This window comes from Micrasema longulum, unplaced genomic scaffold, assembly GCF_059751315.1.
Source record: "Micrasema longulum isolate JH-2025_06_02 unplaced genomic scaffold, ASM5975131v1 h1tg000813l, whole genome shotgun sequence".
Lineage (NCBI taxonomy): Eukaryota > Metazoa > Arthropoda > Insecta > Trichoptera > Brachycentridae > Micrasema > Micrasema longulum.
The window spans coordinates 244,182-267,864 of NW_028278005.1; the positions used below are offsets into that span (position 1 = coordinate 244,182).

Below are 23,683 nucleotides of genomic sequence, written 5' to 3' on the forward strand. Positions count from 1 at the left end.
GATTCCTACAAAAAGGTTCACCTGCAAAGGGGAGGAAACAATTTGAAACTTTAAGGAAGGGGGTGGAAAGAAGTGACGGGCGTTCATGTATATTCTTCGTAAGGGATATGTTTATGTACAAAGGTAAAGGATAAATCACAAAACTAAAGGGGTAGTTTTGAAGTTCATGTTTATACTAGTACCTTTAACAACACATAATGATATGCATGTAAACATCATTAATTTAAAATATTGCAGCTTAAGGTGATATACCGTCCAAAAAAGTCCAGTCCACCTTCTTTAAACACTCCCTTCTTTCTTTTCTTTTTTTTGTTTTTTACAATATACATGATTTATTTTATTTTATTTTTATTTATTATATTGACGGCCTAAGCCAATTACAGCAGTTACACGAAGAAACATGAATGCAAGAAACTGAACAAAAAGAACATAAAACTATTTAGCGAAGACAAAAAAGGGCAAAACAATAATTGTATACAATATATTTAAAAAAACGAAAGACCTAGAGCTAAACCATGCCAATCCAACTTCATCCCACACTGTTTAGTCGTGAAGAGATCTACAAAAAGCCGGAAGATCTATCCCAAAAAATTCTAAGTCGTGTGATGAATTGACTAATCTACAAATTCTGGACATTTGGGCATAAAAATCAAAGTTGCTCTTAGAAGATTTTATAAACAGCAGATTTTGACTTCTGGTGACACGGTTGGGAACATGAAAAGAAATTTATTGCAACAGAGATGGGACATCACTTAAAGCATTAAGTATTTTGAAAATGCATATAAGGTCCATCTCAGTTCAACGTCTCTCCAATGAAGACAGATTAAGAGATAACTCTATTTCAAAATAGGAATAATTACCCCTTTGTAATCCGAGCAACCATGCCACTTTTCTTAGAAAACGGTGTTGAACAGACTCGATATAGTCAATATGAGTCATGTAAAATGGAGACCTGAAGAGTTTTGATGGTATTGATATTTTTGAAGTAAAAATATTAACATTAGATGTAAAAAAATAGTATTAATAAAAATAAAGGAAAATTACGTGGCAATGAAATACAAATTAACAGTAAAAATATGTATATTTTATTTGTTGATTGGCAATAAGTCCTTTTATGTACAAATAAAATTGAATAAAATGGCATATTATTAAACAACTAAATATAAAATATGGTATCTTATTTTCACACATTTAAGTACATGTTCCTGAGAATGAATAATACATAAACCGATGTGTAAATTAAACTAGAACCCTAAACGAAGGTTTTTACTTTTTATATTTACTCTTTGGTAAAAACCTTTAAACAAGAAATCGTGTGGATATAAGCTCTCCTTGTAGTAGTGGTTGGCGCATTTGCCTACAATTTCCTAGGTCTATGCTTGAATTGTTTGTAAGATAGACATAAATAAGTGGTTCTACATTGAAATATTTCATTATTCTTAGACTGTCACCCGAGGCGTAAACTGATCACCTTACCTCCCATGTAAAAATAATTATCCGGCAACGATGTAATTGGAGTACCAATGCAGTGTCCTATGCACCACTGAACTCGAATGGGGAAATAATGATGATGTTCATAGAGGTCATATTTTTAAAAAGTCATTTATATTGGTTTGATTTCATGATATTTATGGTCTTTTTTTTTTTAATATCTTAAAAAGCAAAGACTTTGGGTACGACCGTGATCTCTAAATATTTCAAAATTTTACTCTTGGATAATAATGCCAATAAATTGTAATAAATACTGAACAATGTTTTCAGTATGTCGAAATGTTTGCAGACTGGCTAGAATATCCCTTCCGTTTCGTTCTTTTCAAAAATGTTTTCCCTCTCTGCTGCAACAAATTTCGACCCTAGGGAGAAAATCCAGCCAGACTGCAAATATTTGGACATGCTCAAAATATTATGAAATGAACTAAATGGTTAAAACAGAAGCATTAAAATCGGAAAATTGATTTCAAGCGTTGCCTAGTAGGTTAGTTCAGCCGGATGAATTTCACCCACATGATAAAGGTTTCAGCTCTTTTACTTAATTTTTCCTTTAAGGAATTATTCAGATCTCAATTTGTTGCAACAGAGCGGAATACTGACTTTATAAAAATCAACAGATAGAAAAGTTGAGGAAACATTAATTTTGTAACATAAGCATAATGGTGAATGTTACACAGCGTGTAAAGTGGCCACTCAAAACAAGCCAATTACAGGTTATAAGCCCTGTAAATGACTGGAGTTCCATATATCCTTCTCAAAAATGTTTTCCCTCTCTGTTGCAACAAAAAAAGATCAAATGAATATCTGTATTTAAAAATAAAACAACCAAATCAATCCCAACACCTGCAAAAAACCCGTTAAAGGGGAAAAAATATGGATTATTTTAAATCCTACCGGCATCAGATGAAATACAAGTTTTGTGTTAAACAAATACTACCCTTATTAAAATACAGTCTTTGAAACCAAATGAGGTACGTGATAAAATTTACCATTTGGTGCAGAATAATCATGTTTTTAATAAATAATAATTTCTACGATAAGAAACATCCCTTCAAACCGTTTTTTTAGCGCCAAAAGAACTGATTATTTTCTGGTAATATTTTTTTACTTTCTATTTTCTGTGCCATGGAGTGAATAAGAGAATTTAATTAAAAAAATAAACTTTTCCTATCATAATCTTTTTCGTGTCATTCAACATTTAATCATATAATTTAATCTTGAAGATCCGCCAAGTTAAATACTGTAAGGAGTAGTTAGCAACTTGCAGAGTTGGCTTGCTTACTGCATACCTATACTTAGCTAACTCGCTTTCAGCTTACCCTTACGGACTAGGAGGGTACAGAAATTGGCCTAGATATGCATTAAGTTCTAGCGAGAGAGCATAGTGCGAGATCAAATTATTTCTGAAAGATCTCACTTTAACTTCATTGACGAAAGGCTCTTTGTAAGTTTAGATTCCTCACATTTAGTCGTAACTATTTTACTTGACTGTTATCAAAATAGATAAATCAAGCTTCTCATGTCAACTTAAAGAATGAAAAAACATTTTTTTTAAGCAATTTCCGACTTCACTTAGTAATTCATTAAAATATCTATATCGGATTCCCCAGAATGGCTTTTTTCCAGTAAGTCCGCCTTAAGAATATTAGCCTATTAAACTGATAGATAATATTTAATAAAAGAAAAATTAACAAATATTAATTTGCCCTCAATGGTAAGAATTCGACCGATGTTTATCGGTTTGGTTAAATTTCCTATCTCAAAATTTAAATATTTGTATGAGCATGTTAATTTCCTTTTTAAAGTATGTATATAGCAGATAAAAATCGTGGTTCATGCTTACAAAGTTCTATGTGAATACATATTTTTTGAGTTAGCACCATGAAAAAACATTCGCCATGGAAATTAATTTCTTAATTGCCCATAGCAATCGTAGGCCATATAGTTTTGCTCTTTTTATTGAATAATTTCAGGGTAGTATTAAAATTTATGGTCAGTACAATAAGTACTCTTTCCTACGCGCGATGTTTCATTTAATTAACGTTTATTTAAAGAGGTGACCTTGCTTACGTGCGTTTGTTGGATGAATTAAATTTTAGCGCTTTCTGAATATAATTTTAGCGAAATTAAATAATTGCAGCCCTTTTTAGGTCAATACAATATTATGTCAAAAGATATTGAGGTTCTCACAGTACTAATTAATAATTTGTCATTTATCTTCAAATAATTGGAAACTCATTGAAACATTTATTTAAATATTATCAAATCTGTAGCTAATAATGATTTTAATTTGCACCAGGCCTTAATCAATACAATATTTTATTTCCGATTTTTTATTCGTGATGACGTATCGTATTGTATCGTAATGGTTGAAATTGTGGATGCCTTTGTTTTAATCAAAATGTTGAGCAATAACTACAAACGAGTAAGTGGAACAAGTTAATATATGTCAATAGTTCGGCTTCTCCTGAATAAGTTTTTAGTGGTTTTCTCTTCGTTAACCAAATGCTGAGAAATTCCTTAACAAAGCCGCAAAAGATAACCGCCAGATACAATCCTTACACAACTGTTAGACTAGTTAGAAGGGACACACCTCCTGCAATACATAAGACTTGTAAAGTACATAATAACCAAGGTAAAAATTAGTGACTCCCATTTTTTTAAAAGCTACTCTTAAAGCGCTTTTTCATATTTGTTAGAAGCATTTGTCAGTTACATTTTGGTTTTATAAAACCACTGACATAATTTTCTTGAAATGACAACATATCAAGTACCGTATTTTTTTCTTTATATTATGAACTTAAGAAAACATTAAATTACTACTTTCAATGACCGCGATGATCGTTGTTGTAAATTATTTCATAAAAAACAAAACATTGTTGCGAAGATTAGATTAAGTTTAAGAGTGGTATTATCTTTTAGTGGCACTCTTGAGATTCAATTTATGGCACAATTAGCTACAACTTTGCCAGGAGAAGGATAGTGATAGATTATCGGCATTTAAATAACTTTTCCTATTAAAATCATCCAGAATTCTCGAATAGCATCCAGAGCAACGCTTTGTCCGTAATGGAATCTCACTGGGAATTAATTCGGAAATTAATAGACCATTTTATTAATTAATTGTAATGGTTATCTGTATTGGAGTGCGCAAACCTTTCGGCTATTTTGGTGTTTCTTGATGCTTTCGGTAGCAGAAGCTATTAGCAAAGTTTCTGAGCTACGACGAAGAAGCGAAAATCTCCAAAGTTTTCATAATAATTATTCCGAATCAGCGAAATCCAATCTCTCAAATAATGGCCATCCGCGAACTTATTTGCCTTTATATTTTAGCAAATAAATTTTTAATTAAAAATCGTTTAAAACATTTTTAAAAATAAGATTCTAGGTATTTAAACTAAAACGCTATAAAAAATCATATTTAACCATTTAAGTCAACTATGTGTAACAACACTTCATTTTATTTTTATTTGCTAAGAAACTTTCTTACGTTACAGTAAAACTCCAATTATCCGAAACGCTTTCAGAATTTCAGAAAAAAAAATTAAAACAAAAACGTATTGAGATTCACAAAATAATGACTTGGCTGCCTGAAAACGGATGATGACAGTCAAACAGCTTACTTTGACCGAGATGTTCAGCAAGAAATGACTTTATTTTACAGTACAGTTTTTCTAACGACGCTTATCATTTTATTAATTAATTGCCCTTTTTTCATTTTCAATTATTTATTTATATTTTTTTAATGTTATTGGTAATTTGTGTATTAAAAAAAAAAAGTGATTTCGATATGTCTTAATTCGATAAGAGAGCACGCAGTCGAAACCGGTGAGTAGTTAAAAAAATAAATTAGTGATTGATTTTACTTTATATTATATAAAAACATATCTCTGTCAGGTAGACGAAAAATCTGTAATAATATAATATTATAATATTTGAAAAATTAATATCTGACTCCAAATGGAACGTCGTCATTTAGAAGCGTAAAAGATTTTTTCTTGGCGTTGGCTCTAAAAAATACATATAGCCTTTTAGCTGTATGATTTGTTGATGTCGTCAAAAATATACAATCTCATTTCTCTCGCCGCACTGTCGCATGTCGGTCGTAATGCTGGCTCATAGGGTGGTCATATAATATGACGTGATGGAGGAAAGTAGAGAAAATAGGAAATATCCAGAAGGGTATCTTTTGAGATGTTAAGTCGCCCTGCCCTTTACAACGCCCGCCCTTAGATCCTCGCCCCCTGCCAGATCTCTCATTATCGCGAGAAGTTCAGATGGGAGTTTGCCAAATCCGTTGGCTTTCTACGAATAGATTTTATCGCGAGTCCTTTGTTGGACCCCCCAGGAATTTCATACTTGATCTGTGAGGGGAAATAGTAATACGCATAGTCAGGGTGAAGATCATTATATGATATTTATTGTATAGAAGGAAAAATTCCGAAATGAGTTTCCATGTCGGCATAATTTTATGTAAATACACCTAAATAATTCATAACCATTTTCCAAACCTAGTGATTGGAAATTACGTATCAAATATTAAAAAGCAATTAAAATAAATACTTCCTCTAAATTATTTGCTTGATAATACAAATATGGTTTTTACATATTATAATTATACAACTATATGTTTTGAAATATTTATTTTTAACTTTGTTATATGAAAGTTTGCTTGTATGTGTATTTTTTAAAGTTATTATTAAAAAACCAAACATAATTTTAATCTCGTTTGAAATAAAAATGAAAATAATTTGGTAGCCTCGACACTTAACTCACGCACGAAAGGTTCTGGGTTCGATTACAGATGAGAACAATTTCGTTTCGTAAGTTCGTTCTTTCATAATATATTTATCTCACTTTAACACAGTCAAAATTGAATGTCGCTCTTGTTCCCTCTCATATAATACAAATGAATTTACGAAACGAATTAGCTACAAAAAAGGCCACTGACTCTCTATGAGTCTAACGCAACAGTCAAATGTTAATAAATATTTCTATAATATTAAACCACTTACCATCTTTTGCATTTATTCCGGTTTTGAGACGTACTCGTCTCATCGTTGGGACATCAATGACTCTAACACGCGAATCCCACATGCTGCCAACATGCACTGATTAAACTAAAACATATATATGATTGTGCTTTAGTAGAATTGTAATGTGATTCAAATGAAATTTTGATGATGATTTGATAAAACTGAATAGAAACATGAATTAAATTTTAAAAGGGCAGGGGAAAAGAGGAGGATATGAATTAACTACCTTGATTTGAATATCGTTTAATGGGCTTTATCAAAAGATTATTTGATTATTGATTAAAGGGACATTATTTTTCAGAGCCTTCCTTAAATGAAATATTTCCATATATTCTACTTTTTTTAATTTCAAAAAAAATTTAAACGCCCGTTTCTTATTAAGGCTATTGTTAAAATTAATGAAGTAAATCGGTACCTACAGCTCACAACCGGTAGACATAGAAAAGTCGGTAAGTGGTTGTATACAAATATTAACAAACATTTGTTGAAATGTATGAACATAAAGAGAATGCTTTCAGTAAATGTAAATAATAAAAAATTAAGCTCCGTAAAAGCAAAGACGTATGTACGTATTTCCTACAGTATCATTTTTGTTGAAAAAATATTATATAATTGAAATACACATTTTTTTTCTCAACAGTGTTTCAGTAGAGCGCATTTTTTGTTACAAAGTGTTCTGACGCCGAAGTATAAAAATAGCTTCTACTTAGGATATTACAAATACTCCGCTTTGAGAAACCTCAGAGTTTTTTCTTGATTCTGAAAGAGAGACGTTTCGATAAAAGCATTTTTCTACCGAGCTCATAAACATGAAAAATACACTGTGTGAACACACACAATACATTTTCACTAAGAATCAAATATTATTTCCATCCAGTTGAGAAATTCCACCCATCAATTGTACCTATCACCTTACTTGTAATGAGTACAAAAGGCTACCAGAGTCCTATAGAACATCAATGACAATATAAATTTAAATAATTACTACCTGAAGAACTACAAAGAAGGCGAAATTCAGTTTTAAGTTCTGGCTTTACCTCAAGTATTTCTTACTTTATATAAAAGTTTATTTTTATGTTTTGTTATAATTTATTTGTAATTTATACTTAAGGCGGTAGTCTGATAAAACAAACGCTAGATTTGGAAATCATACGATTTTGCCATTTTAAAAAGAAAGGTTTTTTTTAATCACGCAATAATAAAAAATAAAGAAAATATAAATAAGATAAAAACAATATTTTTTTAGGGTATTTCTGTAAAACAATATACTTAAAAATTTTATTTAACTAAAATATTATTGCTTTTAGACCAGCAGATTACGCCATTTCAGATTTAGACTAACCTTGGGTATCTAGGATTTCAATAAACACTACGTATTCAAATAAATATTTTAAAATTAATTCTGAAGATTATAAATTAAACATGAAAGTGGCGGAAGCAAAAATTTATTTTTTTGGTTTTTGAAAAGAAATACAAGCATTTTTAATCACATACATTTTTGTGACATTTTCCTTTATTTCTTCGTAAAAAAATATATACATCATTAGCTCTTGCATCTTTAATTTCTATTGAATATGTTCTGTAACTTGAATTTTAAAAAAAAAACTGTTATTTAATTGGTTGTTTGGAAGAAATTGCCATTTGGTAATAAGCCCACTAATGTACAAATAACATTATTTACAAAAAGTTAAATAAATAAATAAAATTACGCCTCCGGTAATACTTAAAAAAATAAAAAATATTGAAATATTTTAATTGAAACCTTTTTTTATAGAATTGAATTCTTTTTTAAAAGAAGATAATTCTGGTTATAATACTCAATTTATAACAAAATCTTATAAACGTTTTTATGACCTTCAGATCTGCCTGTATCGTTTTAGCAACTGGCCCATCGCAAATGCAAACTTAAGCCACTGAGGCCAAGCACTTAGTATAAAGATGTTATTGTGTAGTTATTTTATATTTTGGAATTAGGATGTTACTGATTGTTCTACGATTCGTACTTACGTTTTGTGACGTAAAAACACAACCATTTATGGATTTGAGGTTAACAATTATTTTCAAATAACGATTTTATGTCTAGAACCTTGAATTAAAAAATCAGACCGTTGGAAAAGTAGACGGATTTTTAGTATAGTTTTTATAAATTATTATATTTTCAAACAGTTTTTGATTGTGAAAGAAAGCTTCATTTTTTCAAAGTTTGTCATTACAGCGGTATAAATCAGAATTATTTGTATGAACATGAAGCAAAATAAATCAATATAAGTGCAGATAAATAATTCTGTCCCCCGTATGATACATTATCTCAGATAGATATGTTTCTGAGAAAAACGCGGTAAAAGAAAAAAATGTTGTTCTGCTGTAGTTTCAATATTATGCATGTCATCACTCTGTGCCATGTATAAAAAACCAAAAATACTGAAATTTTTTTTTTTTTTTTATATATTCAGATTGATATTTACATTTAAAAGATGAATTCAACTTGATTGAAGACTGAAAACAGATTTTTTATTTTATTTTTTATTTATTTATTTAATCCAATATAAAATACAAATACGTAGCTAGGAAAAAATTTTATACAAAAGGTAGGTACATTCAATAAATATGTATATTTTTTTATGGATATAGCCACTCCACTGGCCCACAGTCACGTTCCGGAGTGTCAGTGTATTATTTATTTATACATAATTGTACATAACTTTACATCAATTGTGTAAAAATTCAAAATAAATAAAAAATTTAAAAAATTTAAACATACCTTCATCAATAAAACGAAAAAGGATTTTCAAGAAACTAAAATTACATTATTATATATGAAACATATTCCTCAGCTTCCTGTCTTAAAATCTAGTGCAATTTTGCATGATGTCATAGTTTGTGAAGGAATATTAATACGTGAGAAATTTTAAATAAAATAAAGACTTTTCTTCGTGATTCCGAATCTGTGTTTCAAAAATACTAGAGATCGCATTTTTCGCAAGAATTGCCGACTTAAGGTGCAACAATTAAATTAGCCGCCCATCCCATCCAGATCCATATCCACATCTACCAAGTTTGTAGCAATACCGAGTTTCGCAATGCTTTGTGACTTATTCTGATCTTGTATTCTGTTTGTTTCAGCCTTCGGGAACTTGGGAAGCGTACTAAGTGGATTGGGAAGAGTGAAGGAGGCCGAAGTAGCCTTCCACGAGGCGTTACGTCACAGACCCAACATGGCGGACGTCCATTACAACTTGTGAGTTAATTGTATTTTGTAATTATAGTTTACCCTGCTTGCGTTTGTGTCAAATGGATTCACAATTGATAATGATTGCTCATGTTGGAAGTATCTACCAGCGAACAAAGCCATAGATAATATTAGTACTAAAATATAAGTTACTATATTTATAATATATGTATACTTGGATTGTCAGCAAGTAAAAACATATTAGAGGTATATTTAAGTCACATAAAATAACTCCTTTTTTTATAGAATCACCATTTTACTTTCCGCTCCCAGTGGTAGATAGGGCACCACATTTAGTAAGGTGATCAGTCCTACTCTTCATTTTTATTTTTTAAATAAGTAATTCACTCCATCCTGCCAGGAACGAGTCCAAGATTTCGAGAATGGTAGACGAACGTGCCAATCACTACAAACTTCTCGTGCCAACCACTACAAAATCTCAATGAATTTTTTTTACCTGAGAGCAGCCATCGAGTCAAAAACACTTGTCCAGGGTCCTGGTTCTATTGATTTAACCCCCCCGGTTCATGTGATGTAACCGGCGTTGCATACATTATCGCCATTTTTTTCAATCTTCAAGGTAACCTTTACACTTAATATCACATATTTAGGCATATTCGAAAATTTTAAATGAAATATTTTGTCCATTAGAAAAATATCGAGTACTCTTAGATACAATATATATAAAAACATTAATTTAAGAGAGAGAAAAAATTTATCTTGTAAGATAAGCAAGGCACACATATACTTTTAATAATATGAAAAGTTATCATTTCATAACCCCAGATTAACTAAGGTTAACCTATGGTAACATCAGGTTACCACACAATGACTCTTGGGATTTTTTTTTCATAATATTTATTATTTATTTATGCTTTATTAAGTTAGTTCATAACATCTTTAGGACTAATATAAACTTTTAATAACATTACTTTTTTTTATCAAAATTTCTCAATCACATATTTTTTTCAAATTAATAAAAAATATTTCAATTTTTTCTATTTCCTTTATTTCTTCAGGTAACTCATTGTACAGCTTCAATCCCTTGCACAATGAGTTTTGAGATTCTGTTTTTTTCCTCATTGGTAATCTTATCTTTTTTTAACCCCTTGTTTCATATGTATGACATTGTTGGTTAAATTATATTAAGATGTCAAAGGTTATTACATTTAATTATATTCCTTATCCACCTGGACATAAAAAAATTATTTAGGTATTCCAACTTTGTATGTTTGTACAAGAAATGAAGACATGAATAAATTGTTACATATTTTAAAACATGTTGAAGAGTATTTCAAAAATCATCATCATCATCATTAACTTTCCGCACCTAATGGTGCGTAGGGCTCCTGGTATCTTGATCATTTTTGTTACATGAAGGTAAGATGATCAGTCTTACGCTTCAGGTACCAGTCCAGGGTCTATAAAATATGTTTAGTCTAAAAAAATCCTTTAAAATAAATGTTGCTTATCGAACATGTCAGGAATCGAACCCGACACCTCTTGCACGGTAGGCAAACGCGCTGACCGTTACACCACGAGGCCGAAAGAAATACATCCAAAAATCACCGAATCAAATTACATCAAGCCCATTCGATAAAATAGCTTAGAACACAACTGTACAATCTTTGTTACAATATGGTATTGTAGGATGGGGTGGTGCATATGCCAATATATTAAACCCTCTTAAAATAGTACAAAGATGAATTATAAAAGTAATTTTAAAGAAACCCTCAACATTCAATGCAAAAAGTCTATTTAAAATATTTAAGTTTTATACAGTAGTCACTCTTTATAAAATAAATTCTATAATATAAATATCTAAAAAGAAAAAAAAAAGAATTTGAAATAAGTAAGTCACTCAGATATCAACATAAAACTAAAACTTGTAAATTCCATACAAGTCATGGTCAAAATAGCTTTGTATTCAAAGGTGTAAAAAGTTTTAATAATCTTCCTAATGAACTAAAAACTATCAAAAATAATATATAAATAAATAAATTTAAAGTTAATCTAAAGAAATTTATTGAACTCGTGTAAAAGAAACATAAAATTTTAATTATTATGAATGTATTATCTTTAATGTTTTTGTTTTATATATCCGATGTTTTTATTTTTCATTTTATGTACTCGTATTTAAAATGATATAAACTCTTATAAATAAACAACTAAAACAGTGTAAGGCACTCTCCAAGCACAAGAGTTAGTCTATTTTTTTTAGAGTTACAGTGATAACATTTACTAGATGTGTTAAAGTAGATATATGTTTAGAATTTTACAAAAACATGTACTTTTTATGAAATTTATGAATTTAAACAAAAAAAATGCTTTCGGTGTAAATGTGGCCGCTGGAAAGTACACAAAGGTCCAAACTTCGAGTCAAACAAAGAGTAGGCACAAATTAATATATTAATCCACCGATACCTCTTCCCGTATAATTAATATTGAAATTCCTGTTTTATATTGAAATATCCGCCTGCCAGCCTTCGGAACGGACTGCGCCATTCTGTACAACCTTCTCGCTAAAAGATGAAACAGAAGACTGTCTATAGACCCTTATTGTACAGGAAGTGATTGAAGAAAAAGCTTATCTTTTGTAAAGAAAATATAACATTCTTCATTGCTTTTATTTAAAAGAGTTGAGATTAAATCAAAAATGCGGCGATGTTTTCAAGTTTCCCCCCAGCTTGGTGAAAATCTTAACAAGGATTTTTTACAAAACTAAATAATTTGACTAAGAAAAAGTTTTCTCGTTTGAAAAGGATTACTTTTTGAGAAGCATTTTGTTTCCTAATTAAATTATTGATTTTAATATCGCTGGAAGTAAATTCAGTTGTATAACAGTGTTTAACTTTAAAGTACTAACCTTGTCAAGTATTTTATTAAAAATCAAAGGTCTGATCTAAAAATATATTTATGGAATTTTAAAAGAAATTTTATTCAATAGGTATTTGGTTTATTTAATTAAATTTTAACTCTAAATAGTAATTTTATGAAAATAAACAAGCAAAAAAAATGTTTAAGAATGTTTTTTTTTTCGGGAATATTTAATTTTAAAAATAGACTTGTTTTATCTTAATTGGAGACTTTTCAAGGAAATTTATCGAGTTAAGAAATGTAATGAGGTAAGTACCTAGTTATAGTCAAAATATTTATGGAGAAGGTTATATTGCGCTATATATAACGTACCGGAAAACTTATTACAAATCTTTTAAAAGCAAAAATAAATTAATTTAAAAAAATAAGGTATTCAGATATTTCTTTTTGCTATATGGCAAATGACTTTTTAGTTAATGTTATTTTTTTATTGAAGAAAATTAAATTATTTTATTTTAAATGCGTAGATTTTTAAAAGAACTGCAGGTCATATTATTTATTTATTTACTCTAGAAATTGAATATGTTTAACGACTATAATCGGTTTTGAAAATTTGAAATCTTAGGGGTGGAATGTAACTAAAGGTATCAGGGCAGCATAAGACCGTAAGCGTTAACAGGAGTTGGATGGATCCGCTCATTTGCATAGTAAACTTGGGCCAACGTTCGGGGGAATTAAAAGATTCCTCTATAGAGGAGGGGAAGAATAAGATCATAAATCATCAGTCGACGTCTTTAAATAAGAGAACCAGAGGAAAAAAATTATAATTTTAGATACACACCTATCTATTTAGTCGTTTGAAGATTGTACAGCGGATTTGGGATCTTTTCCTCGGTTATTGTGCGTAAATTTGAGGGGGTGATGTAATTTGTAATGTGGAATTTCGTGTCACTTAAAAATGCTGAAATTTAAAAATTTTCAACACTTAATGAATCAATCGAATTTAAAATTACGCAATCTTGAAAAAGAAAATAATTTTTGAAAACTCAATATAGACATTCTAATCTTGGTTAAATATCAAAAAAAATCATTTGTAAAATACACTTTTTTTATTTCCAAATAAACTAAACAACGTGTTTACTGGCTCCAATATAATAGTTTGCTGTCTAAGAATTACAGTTTATCCAAGACCACAGCGTAAATATTTCAAATATTATAGATAAACACAACCAGACAAAAATAATTGAGAACTAATACATTTACAAAATTTGAATTTGTCCAAATGTTTGTAAACAAAATACTGGATTTCACCCCCTCGGGAGTCATTAAGATCAACAAATTACAACAGGGATGGAGAATACCATAAATAAGGGAATATTGAAGTTTAGGCATTTACAGGGCTTATGACCTGTCATTGGCTGGTTTAAGTGGCCACTTTACACACTGTGTAACATTCACCATTTTGCCTGTCTTTGAACATCTATATTTCTTCAATTCTTCCATTTGTTGATTTAAGTGAAGTTAAAGAGCTGAAACCTTTATTGTTGTGAAGAGATTCATCTGACTGAATTATTTCATATACTAAGCAACGCCTGAAAATAATTTTCTAATTTTTAAACTTCTTCTTGAAACAGTTAGTTTCTTTACAATATTTGAGTTTTTCCAAATGTTTGTAGACAAAATACTGGATTTCACCCCCTCGGGAGTCATTAAGATGAACAAATTACAACAGGGATGGAGAATACCTTAAATAAGGGAATATGGAAGTCTAGGCATTTACAGGACTTATGACCTGTCATTGCCTGGTTTAAGTGGCCACTTTACTCACTGTGTAACATTCACCATTTTGCTTATGACTTCCATATTCCCTTATTTTAGGTATTCTCCATCCCTGTTGTAAGTTTTAACCAGTACATTTGATTATATATTCAAATTAATGGTTATTAGGAAGATAAGCAATATTTTTTTGACTTATGTTAGTAAACATTAATATATAACCACTTACCGACTTTTTTAGTCTACGGGGTTTCGAGACGTACCCGTCTCTTATCAGGACACTCACTACCCAACTTGCTAATACTCAAACGATAATACAATAAAAACACATTCCCTTCATCATCATCATCATCATCAGCCGTCTCTTGTCCAATGTTGAACATAGGCCTCCCCCTTTAGTCTCCATATTTCCCTATCCTGAGCCAACCGCATCCAACCACTTCCTGCAACTCGTCTTATGTCATCAGACCACCTTGTCTGAGGCCTGCCGACACTTCTTCTACCCGTTCTGGGTCGCCATTCCAGGACTTTTTTGGTCCATCTAGAGTCTGTGATTCTGGCTATATGACCAGCCCAGCTCCATTTCTGGTTGGCAGCCCTATGGACCACATCGGCGATCTTTGTTCTCGCTCTAATCCATGTATTGGTTTTTCTGTCTCTCAACGAAATACCCAGCATTCTCCTTTCCATGGCTCTCTGTGTCACTGATAATTTGTGTAAAATTTTTTTCGTGAACACAAAAGTTTCACAGCCATATGTCAGTACAGGGAGAACACAAGCATCAAAAAGTTTCTTCTTTAAGTAATGTGAATACTTCGGAGATTTCAGGATATATGAGAGCTTACCAAAGGCGGCCCATGCTAATTAATAAATTAATATTCCCTTAATAAATAATAAAATAAGATTTCAGTACAGCCCTCTTTTTGAATTAAAAATTAACCATCGGGTAACCCCACTTCTACTCCCCTCCCTCTCAACTCCCTACCATTTTTTAATACAAGATAACATGTTTTTTAATTAAACTTAGTTCATGATTAGACATGGTGGCGTTCGTATCTCTATAAATCTGCATTTGTTTTTTTTTTTTCAATACTGCATAATATATACTATGATGATGGTGAAGGTGGAGGTGTATTTTAGTATTTGCATGTTGGTGTTGTTAGTGTCTTGAAAAAAAAACGGGTACGTTCCGAAACCGGTACACTTAAAAAGTCGGTAAGTAGTTATATACTTATATTTACAAACATTAGTTAAAATGTTTGACTACAAAGTTAATGCTTTAAAAATATTTTTTTTTTTTTTTTAATTTACAAAAATGAACGAAAAAATATAAGTTGTCTTTGCTTTAAGAATCTTAGATGCAAAAATGGTTATTTTAATCAGTATTGTATATGATTTATCAATTAAAAACTTGAAATAAATCAAGTCTGACGCATGGTAAAATTCAACATTATTTTTGATGTCGTCTTCAAAAATGATCAAGAAGTTGCGATCCGATCTCTCATATTTTATAAAATATTTGATGATTTTTTCCAATTTGTATCAATTATGAATTCTTTCCATTCCATACAAGCTTTTACCTTCAGCTTCGCTCACGGAGTATGAGGAAGAAATTAGTTACATAATGAATTAATTTTGTCGTTCAACAATTACAATTTCCATGGTGGAATTATATATTTTCCAGAAAAAAAATGCCTGTACTAATTGCTCCTCTTCCAACTATCACCGAAAAAACGACGATTTATTAGTTTACGGTGACATTGCATCGTTGTTCACTTTCAACATAAATTCTTTTTTTTTGAGTTAAAAAATATTATTTTTACTTCGTAGCTTTCTAAATATACTTACCCAAAAGTTAAGGGGATGGTCGCTCCATTACAACGTTAAAAAAACCCAAACAGACAGACAAACATATTTTCGAATTTAAAACGTTAGGTATGAATTACTCATTAAAAATAGGTAACAATAATTTATACAACTTTTATTTATTAGTAAACACGAATTAAATAAAACATTGCATTACGTAAAGTCCTAGATTACTCTAATGATTCCACAATACACGAACATTAAAACGTTTTATAAAAATTCTATGCAACTCATCATTAAATGACATCATAAATATGAATTTTTCGTTATTACATTCAAACACAATACCGTGATTTTATGTGAGAGATTAAAACTTAAAATTTTATGCATTTAAATTCAGGACAAAAGTGCACGGATTGAAATGGTTTTGAGAGCAAAATACTATTATACTAATAAAATATTGCGAAATCTATTTTTCAGCCAACCATTAGCAACTTTATTATTTTCAATACGTATATTATTTATTTTATAGAAATATACGGTCATCAATACTTAAATACATATTTAATGTAAAGCTAAAAGACAGAGTCATCTCTAATCTTCATTTTATTTCATTTTTTATTGATATATTTTTTTTTACCCAAGAGTAACCATTCAATCAAAAATATTTTCCAAGAGTTCTATTTTTTTTATAAAATATAACTTTTTTCATTTTTCATTCGGCCCGGGTTCGAGAAATATAATAACATATCATCAAACGTATATCTACCCTGGTAGAACATTTTTGATCCGATAGCTCTACACTCAGGTATAAATCCTGAATAAAGAGATCAAGTAGAGATAAATTCATTTCGTTATGTAGTGGTTGACGCGCACGCTTACCATACTTGAGATCCCGTGTTTGATTTGTGAGAAGGTCGACACAAAATATTGATGGAAAAGGTGGTATTTTACTGCAATATTGAATGTTCCTTGACTGGCGCCTGAAGCATGAGACTGATATCTTCATGTAACAGGTGGTCGCAATACCCTGCTTTTCTTACAGTAACTGAGTGCCTTTTGCATCACTCGTATGCTTTAGGATTATACACACACTCAGTTACACACTTGCTCTCTTACATTTACATACAAATGCATACATTTAAGCATTTATCATTTGTCTCTTTTAACCGATGGTGTAAAGTCAATAAATTAGAACTAAATATTAAAAAATGCAAAATAATGTAATTTCATAGAACAAAACAACCAATTTCCTTCGAGTACCTATTAGAAAACTCCAAAATTAATGTAGTCAAGTCCATCAGAGATTTAGGAGTTGTTTTGGACTATAAACTGACATACAACGAGCATATAGATAATACAGTAAATAAATCACTGAAATTACTTGGCTTCATTAACAGAATATCCTCTGATTTTACTAATGTCCGTACAATCAAAACTCTTTATTGCTCAACTGTTCGCCCTATTCTTGAATATGCCTCAGTGGTCTGGTCTCCATTCTATGTCAATCGCATAAATCACATTGAATCAGTCCAACATCGCTTGCTTCGAAAAATAGCATGGATGCTTGGACTAGAGAGAGATAATTATTCTTATGCTGAAATAGAGTCAATGTTAAATATTTCTAGTCTACAAAAACGTAGAACTAATATTGACTCCATATATATGTTCGGCATACTAAATGGTATAATCGATGTTCCATCATTACTGGGACAAGTAAAATTCAATATTCCGACTCGTAGATTGAGAAACAATGAAGTACTATTCATCGATCAGCATAGAACAAACTATGGCCTAAATTCTCCAATGACCCGCCTTTGTCGTATTGTTAACTCAAGACAGGATCTGGACTTTTTTGGTTTAAGTTTACAACGATTTAAACGAGCACTAAATAAATAGTCCAGATCTTGTCTCGATGTCCCTTATGTTTGTCAATGCTTCTTTTTTTTTTTTTTAAATGTTTTAAACTATTCTTTTTTTGTAATATTTAAACCTTATAAATTGTATACATGGACAATGTCCGTTAATAAATAAATAAATAAATAAATAAATATTAAATAAAATGAATTATTCCGTAATGTTAAGCAGACAATAATTATGAAGGATCAGTTTTTTTGTTGAAGCATGATATTCGCCCCACACGCCGATAAGTTTTTAAAAAAATAAATAAAGCCAGCAAAGAGACAATTGATGGTAAAAAAAAACTCAACAAAACACGCTTGATACCGACTTCAAAAAATATCAAAGTCTTGTCGTTTTTCTAAAACACGATATTTTATCGATCATTAATATAAATTTCAACAATAAATTTATCAAATTAGGTGCTAATTAAATATAAACTAAAGAATGTTTACCATAATATAGATTGTAAATAAATTTGCCTTGGGGCTTGGTTGTAAGGTGATTTTTTAAAAACAATTACTGCTCCCGCGATTTGATCGAATCGTAAAAAATCCTCTGCTGAAAAACTTCGTTTTAAACAAATGTCGAGTTTTGAAGAATCGGGTTGTGGTCTTGTGGCTAGTGTCTTGGACTCACGGACCAAAGGTCCGTGGTTCGAATCCTACTCTACCCCAACTTGATTCCCATTTTCTAATAGTAAGTTATTTACAACTCGTTGAAGATGGCCCTCAAAATTAAATATTTGGGTTGATTATAAGAACGCAAATATTTCTTTTTAAAAATAAAAAAAAATTGGTCCGCAAATGTCAAAAAAAAAAAAACAAATACTGTAATTTTGAATTATTTCAAGTATGTTTTTCTACTTTTCGTAACTTCGAGAATTGTTATAAAATATTTTTTTCCTTCAAATATATATTTTGTTTAAGTGGTTGAAAAGGTGACAATTGAATTTACTTAGTTTCTTTGACCAATCAGACTAGTTTATTTTAGAAATTAAAACTATATATTATAAGCTACTTTTTAAATGTACTAAAGTCAGTCAAAAATATTTTAAGTAAAAAATTGGATTTCACGCTATTTCTTAAACCTTCTTCTACAATTTGCTGCAGTAATAATTTTCTACGTCAACGGGTAGGAGAATTGCAGTTGCTTGCAAAATGACTGACATCAATGTTCGTATAAGTCAGCGATCTGTGATTGAGTTCTTGAATGCAAAAGGTGAAATGCCTATTCATCAATATGTACGGTGATACAATAAAGGGTGTCAACGATGTTAGATGATGGGTTCATAGCTGTAACAAAGCCGAAGAACAAACACCACTGGCCGATGAAAAGCGAAGCGACAGGCCGTTGACTGCATTGACTCCACGCGACATTCAGCGAGTCGCTCACATCATTCGTGGTGACCGCTGAATAACTACAGATGAATTGTATCACATTTTCTCCCCCAGTAAAGGCAGTGTAATGACAATTATTCAACAATTGGGGTACTCAAGGTTTGTGCAAGATAATGTTTAAGTTAATCAACCAGAATGAAAAAACTAGAAAAACAATAGCTTCACAACACTCGCAACGCTTCTGTTTGGAGGGAGAGGAGTTTCTGTAAAAAAATGTGACCAGATAGTACATTAAGGAGGCTGCGGCCAATTTGAGAAACAATATTGTACTTTTTACTGCAATGGAATACATGCGTCTGTTAAAAAGTGGACCAAAAATGTAGAAATGGATGAAATTTGTATTGAAAAACGACAAATTAATTGTAGATTGTGTGGTTTTTAACCTTTGTAATTGCAATTTAATTTCTTGAAAATTAAGTGGAGAAAAAAAAGAGAGCATTTGTTTTTTATTCTAACCATTGTAGTTAAGGGTGTCAATGTAAATGCATTTTGCAAAAACAATCATTATTTATAGTCTTGAGTATGTTGATAATTGGATTTTGTTAATTTTTTAACATCATGTTACAAATGCGAAGGTGTTACAATAAGTCATAATGTTGCTATAATTGTGGTTTTAAAAATGGTTATTTGACAATAGATATATTTTTTAATTGCTACTAAACTTTCACCAACAATTCAGAACTCATTAATCTACTTGCTTACCGTGTCCCCTCCAGGCCAACTAGACTCTCTGATATTTTCTATATTCGTAAATTTAAAACTAATCATCGGAAACATTCTACAATCCCTCGTATATGTGAAACATTTGACAAAAAATTTAATAGTCTTGATATATTTAACACTCCATACAATATGTACAGAAGAGAATTAATAGGCTTGATTCATGCTCTTCATCCATAATTCGTTTAATCAATAAATCAAATGCAATTTTCCACTCTCACTTTCCTTCAATCATCCTTTACCACTCCTTATCAATTTCCTTCTTTTCCTTTCCACTATCTCCTTGTTTTGTCCATATTTATCTTATTTTAATATATAGTATATTTATTATTTATATAGTTTAAACTTCAAGCCGTCGTCGCTTTATTACAGTATTATTAAGTGAATACATATAATTGGATGGCAGGCCCTACTATGTTTACATTTTAAATATTCATTTAACCTGTACATCTGTTTGTATTCGAAATAAATAAAATAAAATAAAATAAATCCCAACTTCTCTTTCATATTTTTTTTGCATCCAAAGCATCCAAGCAAAACATCCAAACTTTATAAAATACCATGGAGACTTTTCTCCATCTTCCTTATTCAAAAAACGATTCAAGCCTGTAATATTAATAGTTTCCTAAAAATATTTTTCAAGAAATGTATTCTTATGCTTGTAAATTTAGTTTGAGAGCATAACATTAAAACCTAAATTTTAAATAAATTTTTAATTTCTTTCTTTTTTCCATCGTCTTTTTTATTTTATTTATATATATATATAAATAGTTGGATAATTTATATAGCGCCATTTTTGTGAAAATCACCTCAAGGGCGCTGTTTAATTAATAAATATCCCAGTACGTCTTGCAGCTACTGAGCGCATGGACGGTTGGGATTCTCGTTCCTCGTTTTCAATTAAGATCAATAAACAATTATAACAGATAGGAGCTAGATTACAGGACGTCTTGCAGTTACACAGCGCATAGACAGTTAGAAATTTAGCGCCCATTTACACATTTTAAAAATTGACAAATAAATTTCATGTATTAAAAAATAATAATAATATGAATAATAAAAATAAGTAAGATAACAACACATCTTGCATCTACTAAGCGCATAGACGATTGGAATTCTAGACCCCATATACAAAATTTTGGTATTTTAAAGTTGATATATGAAAGCTAGATAACTAATCATCGTGCAGCTACAAAGCGCATGGACAAGAGGAATTCCAGCAAAGTTAAAACAATATCTATAAATTTATAAAAATTAGAGTATAGTAGTAAATTGGTCAAGTGTTCATGCCAAGAAATAAGCAATAAAAAACTCAATAAATCAAACACTGTTGGCCCGCTGGCTAGTAGATAGTTTCTGGAAACGCACGTGTGTAGTACTATTATGCCTTTTGTTCCAATGACTTGGTGTCCATTTTGGTCTGTATTATTTCGTTTTATGACACGCAACATTCCTGTTCAAATTCACTTTGTTACATGAATATTACACAAACGCGTGTATGAGCGGTTTGATTTATCATTTTGTATATTATTAGAAGACAGATATTTGAAATATTATGTACCCACACAAATAATATGAAATTTCATAAGAAATAGGCTTACTTGCGTTTTTTATAATGCATATTATTATTCATTCAAACGTTGATTTAATCCAAGAGATACACAAAAAATCCGACTTTTTTGCGTGTTCTATGTCAACTGAAAAAAAGCGCAATTTTGCCAATAACCAAACCCGAGCTGTCACATAACGAGAATGTAAAACAATATTTCGATATTGTAAAAATCTGAAATTGATTTAATAAAAAGTGATTTGTTTCAAACGGGAACATTGGTAGCAAATGTGTTTTAATGTACAAACATAATATTTGTATTGTTAACTTTTGTATGTGTGTGTGTTGATGCTCCCTCATATATGTGTTTGAGTTTATGGATGGGTTTATTAAGCGAGTGCACGGCTTCACTATGTCCCGGTGGCGTGTTCAAATTAGATATGGCGTGATGGCAGATCGACCGCAAAATCTGCAATCGAATGGTTACAGAGTGCATACTGTGTTGTGACAGACTATTCTTTGGTTGAGACCCTACCTATTGTAAACAATATACATATTTACTAGTGAAACCCCAATAACTGTACGTATTTTATAATAAAAAAAAAACAATTATTCTACCAGCCATGCTTAAAGCGTAAGAAAGTAAGTAAAATCTAAGTGACTTAATAAATAACCTAAAGTCGGAAAATTCGGGACAAAAAACCGAATTGTTTTATCACAAGGTTTGGTTTCGTAAAATGTCTCGAACAAACGAAGTTTCCTTACGCTTCCAAGTAAGTGTGGATAGTTCCTGTATCCCTTTTCCACTAGGTTGGGTACACAAGTCTAAAACAGGAACCAAATCAAGCGGAAGTAATTTGAAACACACTGAACCAAGTAGAACTTCTTTACTACTTGGATAGTTACCCACACTTCTAGATCAGAAAGAGAAACAAACTGTCATTAGGTGGTTAAATCTTTGATTTTAACTCAATTGGATTTAGTATATTGCTCTTTCAATTCATGATCACGTATTTATTAAAAGACAGATATGTATTTTTCTTTTTGCAAGAAGTTCTGACCGATTTGTATCGTTCACTATATCACTAAAATCCTCTTAATTTTTGGTTAAGGTAGCTAAAAACGTATTTGACAACTTCTAACTTGCCCTTGCGTGCAAAGTTTATGCATTTTATAATGATGTTTCCTAAATTAAAAATATTTTTTTTAATAGTTTTCACTTGAGTTACCCAAATAATTTATCATAATAATATCATTGTTCCCATCCGGCGGTGGCGTGGAGCACTGTGCATTAAAACACCAAATACAGTAATTTTTGATAATTCGTTATAATATGTACATTTGGGTAATGTATTACGGTTAAAGTGCCAGTCTCGGGACAGTAGAATGTTGAAGCAAACAACAAACTTGAAAATCAATTTTCCGCCTTAAAGCCTTCCAGAAATCAATCTAGAAATCTCAATAATAAGGCAGTTTTATTATTGAAAACGCTAAAATTATTTTATTTTCCTGTATTTCAGTGTTTTGTAAGATGTAAGGTATGTTGATTGGTAACAACAACATTTCTACATACCACATATGTATGTATATTGGAATAGCCACTACACGGTAGTGTCTCCTAGAAAAAACAGCGACCACTGACAGGCCTCAATTTTTCATTATTTTTATTAACATATTACAACAGAGATGAAGAACATTTAAGAGAAGGTAATATAGAAGTCCAGGCATCTACAGGGCTTATGACCTATCAATGGCTGGTTTAAGTGGCCACTTTACACACTGTGTAACATTCACCATTCTGCCTATATTTGAACATCTATATTCCTTCAATTTTTTCATCTGTTGATGTTTGTGAAGTTAAAGAGCTGAAACCTTTATTTATGCAGATGAGATTCAACTAATTTAATTATTTCACCTACATACTAGGCAACGCCTGGAAATATTTTTTTTTCAATTTCTA

At 30.6% G+C, this 23,683-nt stretch overlaps 1 protein-coding gene across 1 annotated transcript in view; it reads left to right on the top strand.

Annotated features, from left to right (window-relative positions):
• The window catches only part of LOC148278885 (protein O-mannosyl-transferase Tmtc2-like), a 378,152-nt gene that overhangs the window by 222,546 nt on the left and 131,923 nt on the right, over window positions 1-23,683 (top strand). Inside the window, exon 4 of the mRNA XM_088230743.1 lies at window positions 9,651-9,765. Coding sequence (XP_088086869.1) covers window positions 9,651-9,765 — 115 coding nt within the window. The remainder of the gene's footprint in view (window positions 1-9,650; window positions 9,766-23,683) is intronic.